General features: G+C 37.3%; 1 protein-coding gene across 4 annotated transcripts in view; it reads left to right on the top strand.

Moving 5' to 3' along the window:
* Positions 1 to 874: 874 nt before the first annotated feature.
* The window catches only part of arl15a (ADP-ribosylation factor-like 15a), an 85,928-nt gene continuing 81,631 nt past the window's right edge, over positions 875 to 5,171 (top strand). Inside the window, exon 1 of one of the 4 annotated variants that reach the window (XM_025052957.1) lies at positions 875 to 1,469. In XM_025052957.1, coding sequence (XP_024908725.1) covers positions 1,284 to 1,469 — 186 coding nt within the window. In that variant the 5' untranslated portion in view covers positions 875 to 1,283. The remainder of the gene's footprint in view (positions 1,470 to 5,171) is intronic. The other 3 variants (XM_025052958.1, XM_025052959.1, XM_017043187.2) reach the window with 3 other exon arrangements.

Raw genomic sequence — 5,171 nt, 5'->3', positions numbered from 1 at the left:
CCAGTGTAGGCACAAGAAATATTGTCCAAACATAGAAGCCTGTTTTACCAGTACCAATCCGACCTGCACAAACACACTCGTTTTTATGTTGCGTGAGATTTCTGTGTAGTAATGTAGAAGACAACTGGGACCGTCTAACTCAAAACTCCAAACTCAAATCTGAACCTTCTTACCACTAAATTAAATTGTGGGGACCTGCATGGCACCCCTGAAAGGACAATGTCCTCTACAAGAGGGACTATACCTTAGCTGTAGGGGGTGGTTGTGCTTTGTTGTTGTGTGACTCGACCTTATTACATAGTCTTTTTATAACATTGCAGTGTAGGATAATTGCTGCTTTTAATTGTATGTTTCCCGGGCAAAATACTTAAAAGTACACACTCATTTCTCTACTTTAGTCTAAATCTGTCAGAGAAGGTACCTCTTTAGCATCATGTTGAACCAGTGTTGTGAACAGTAGTGGGTCTGTGCTTGTCTTGGTAGTACCAGTATCGGTACACATTCCTTTGTACTTTAACTTTTAGTATATTTTCATTACAACAAGCTGCGCTCCTGCCAGCCAGTATTATGTTTTCCTACTGCAGTTGTGGGTCTCACTACCCTCATGTGTAGTTTATTTAAGTAGGTCAACAAAGTCAGCAGCATAGAGACATTTTAACTAGAGGGACAGGAAACTTAATGGAAGTTCTGTTACACCTGAAGATGCACCAAGACGCTGAATCCACAAATATCTCGGCACTGTGGTTAGATACATTTACACATCATCAAGTACATTTTTATTATTTATCAATGTGACAACAGTGCTAGTTTAAAGTACAGAAATATTGAACACAAAATAGTACCATTTTTTTCAACTGTTTAAATCTTTAGATATTGGCAGCAGGTGTTAACCCCAGAGATGAGCTCAACAAAACATATAGTTTAAATGTGACTCACAGTTCCTTCTACACAAAGGCCTCAGACAAAAAGTTCTATATTGGGTTGAAATCCTCATACTGGTTCTGAGATCCAGTGGTTGACCACATCATCCCATTCACGCACAGGAAGCCTTGGTCTTCATACAGCTACATGTACCGCATATAAAAGTGCGTGGTCGTGTTGTGGTGACAAATCCAATGTGCAGCCTTCCGTTGTAGCTTTGGATGTCAGCGAGTCACTAATCTCTGAGTGGAGGGAGATTCTTACAAACTAATCTGTAGCTTCTGTCTGCCCACTTGTCTTCATGAAATCTTTAATCCTCCCGTGAATGGACACGGGGCGTAAACACAAGGCTACCCTTGGTCATGAGAGCTGGAGACGTGTTCTTGACCTGTCACTGCTGTGCTCAGCTCATTCTGATCCTTCCACCAACCAATTCACTTACTCTAGAGGCTCTGCTTGTTTGTTGCCGGGGGATACGCTTGTTGGTTAGCACAATGTCTGAGCACATGCAGCTTGCTGTGGCTTTGTGCAGGATTGGGCTTTACACGGTAAGAAAACATATCCGTGTTGGGTTTTTTTTTTCTGTGTCAGATAGCAGGTGAATTGTGGTGCGCTGTGCGTCTGTGTGTACCATAGATTGAACATACGTAGTGGGACCAAAGGCTTTATCTTCCTTTCCATGTTTTTGAACAGATACTCAAAAAGCAACTATCCTGTTGCTTAGTCACCGAGTGGGCTGTGCGTCAGTTGAGCGCGTGTCAGTATAACACCATAGTTGAATAGGTTATCAGAGCTGTGGCATAAATGAAAATGAAAATTTCAGAGAACAGGCCATTCAACAAAGGCTGCCACTCTAAAAATAGTGACAAGGAAGGGGCAGTGGAGCCTGTGTCCTTCGCTTTATTCAACAGGTGTGGTTCATGGTTGTCATTTCCCTCTGTTTTCTTTTAGCCCCCGGGACCATCATTAGTGGTTTACTAAAAACAGAGATATTTACTTGTGTCATGCTGCATATTGTAATAATATAAGTGGATAGTTAATGTTATTTTAAGGATTTTACGTTATAATGTGTAGTATTTTCATGCAGCATTAAATGTAGCCAATATTTCTCAGTCTGGCTATAAGCAGTTGCATGTTAACCTTGTCGGATGACCCATGTTGCATATTACCAAGTTTGCTGTTATTGCTTGACGAGATGGCTAAATATTCCTTAAGGGATTAGTGTTGAAGTTGATTCTTTCTCTCTTTCCTTCCCTTTGCTCTTTTGATGGCTCATAGGTGTAGATTTATCCAGTACTCACAGAGGGTGTGAACACCTGAAGAACAATGGAGACCATCTCAGTCCAGTATTTGTATCAAATATTTGCTAAGCACTTATCAAGTCCTTCAAACAATGACTTGTGTAAATCCTTTTCCTTTGCTCGACTACCATTGATTACTCCCTGTCCAATCAGAATGGTGAATCCTTAGGGATCCTGAATGTCAATATATTGAACACTGAGAGACAAATCAACCTAAAAACCAGCTGTACTGATAAAAGCAAATGTAGCAGTTGATGAGATGAGTCCTTTGTAATTTTGTAGGTCAATCAATAAGTTAAAAACATACACTGATATGTGCTTTGTACAGCTTCTGTGAAAGGACAAACCTTTAAATGACTAAAGAATAACAAATGTATCTGCTTTCTGTATTTTGACTCTGGACACAGAGTCAAAATACAAAAATTTCAATGAGTTGCTTTCCTTTTGACAAAACATCCAGAATGTAGAAGGGATCTTGTGTCGGCTCCAGTAAGCTGTTTTCAGTTAATTTGCTAATGTCTTTGCTACTATTTATTAGTCCGAACATGGTCAGTAACTACCGCAGTTATGCGCTGATAACAAATTATCTCTCAGATTAGCTGTCAATTTATTGCCAAGCAATAATATCACGCAACCTACGCTGTTTATGAATGACCATCATTGTTTCGATTCCTTTATATGTCTAGTACATGTGAGGAAATTGACAATAAAGCTAACTTTGACTTTGTTCTGTAGAATCACAAGAGAAATAATTGATGAGAACCCCCTACTTTTTTATCTTTACAGTGTATAGGACTGCACACTATCCATTAGGATATGAGAGGCAACAATTTCAAAAAGAGAAATATTGTATTGACATGTGGACATTGTGACTGAAGTCCCTGTTGAGTCGCCACCATAACCTACAGCAGTGTGCAAACCTCAGCATGTGGTGCTCGGTGGAGGAATGCTCTGAAACATTTCAACATTTCAACATCTACGTGACAAAAATGAAAATGCATATGAAGGAATAATAATTAAAAAAAACTTTACAAAGCCTTATTTAAATACTCAGTCATTTGACTCCAGTGTAGCCTGGTCTTTCCTTGGATTTTCTAATCTTAACATAAAAAAAAAAAAAACACACCATTCTTGTCAGGACTGTCAGTTTTGACACTTTGTTTTCTCCCACGTTCCTGCTGGTGGAGATCTGGGAAGTCACCCACTCACTCTGCACAGCAAAAATAGCAGATGAGCTGTCATTGTATTATTAAGTATTAGGTCCCTTATCAGTCCATACCCTAGCATTGTTGCTAAGACATTTGAAACTGGATTGGCCACTTTATAAATCACCCTTATGGGTGTTAATTATTAATGTTAATAGGTTATATTCTGGTATTTTATTTATTTTTTTACCCACAATTCTTGATATCATCAAAATGTGATTTTTCTGTCTTGATCTTGTGTTATGTAAATAACAAAAATAATATATATATATATATAAAAATAATGCAAGTTACAGTTGATTCTGAGCTGTAACTTTAAGATGTGCATACAATTATATATAATTCTTTAAGAAAAAGTGGCCAGTGCATCTCTCATCTTGTCTTTGTTGAAGCTGTCAATATGGTATTTATTAGGTTATTTATAAATGATACACAGAATCTTTATTTGGTAAGTGATTGGGACTCACCTACGTGGGAAATATTTTATGTCACTGTGTGTTCAATTTAATGAAGTTGTGGCAATGTTTGTGTCCTTAAAAATATATAAATATACTTTTATTATATGACTCATGGTTGAGTATAAATCCAGGTGGAAAGTTTTTTTTTAACTTAAACTTAAAGTTCAGGCCACAGTTTTTTCAGACCAGGTCAAGACTGACATTATATGCATTCCTAAAACTGGCCACAGCTTAGATCAGATAAAATTATCCTCCAAGACAAGGTTGCATCTAAATTTTGTTTAAGTAGCAGGTGCCACACGAACCAAGTGTAATGAGCTGTGGACCATCGACACTGGGCACCTAGCGACTGCTCTTTAGACCCTGTCCTTCTAAGATACCCGCCTGTTAAGAATCTAAGTGATCACATTAGGCACTTTATGGTCACCTCATCATGTTATTAATAGGGTAGAAAAAGCCTTCATCACTGGTTTGCTTGCTCTGACCCTGAGGTTATGGCTACATCGTTAAGAACTGTGGTCTTCAGGCTGGTTTATGCCTAATTTGAAAGAGAGTGCATGGTTAAAATGACCTCTGTTGAAAAGCTAATGAGAGCCCAGCTTTAAAAAGTGTTTAATTGTCTTATAATGAAGTCCATGCTGCTGAGTCTCTTAAGTTGATATTTCTTATTACACAGAGCAGTGTATAATATGTGTAACTTGAATAAAAAACAATCAATTGCAGAAACATGTATTAATACATTATGGAGTAGTTAAAGCTATACAGTCTTACAGTTACAACCGACTTCAAGGGGAACTGTATTGGTGATGTGGCCCCCTGGTGGAAATGAGTTTGACACCCCTACAATATATATACTATACTGTACTCTATATAATACAGTATTATGATGAAGTTACCATGACAATGAAAACAACAATAATAATGTTATAAAAGCAAATATATATACATATATCTATATATGTGTGTCTATATATGTATATATTTAACTGGGTCTGATGGAGAAATTCTTTACAATGCAGGATTTCCTGCTCATTGAAAAGATATTTTTGGTTAAGACACTTTAGTCCTTGGCTGTGATCAGTGCCAGTAGAATGCGTCAGAATTTATAAACCTTAAATGTAGTTATTCAAAGGGGACATAAATATAAAAAAACGTATCTGCTGCCAATTTTATGTTAGTTGTCTTTTATTTAGTAATCCCTTAGTACGCAGATACATTTTTTTTTTACAGCTTCTAGGTCACTTATTGTCTGTGTTGACTGAAACATATATATATATACGTATATA

This window comes from Cynoglossus semilaevis, chromosome Z, assembly GCF_000523025.1.
Source record: "Cynoglossus semilaevis isolate Cse_v1.0 chromosome Z, Cse_v1.0, whole genome shotgun sequence".
NCBI lineage: Eukaryota > Metazoa > Chordata > Actinopteri > Pleuronectiformes > Cynoglossidae > Cynoglossus > Cynoglossus semilaevis.
This window is presented reverse-complemented; position numbering and strand designations above follow the sequence as displayed.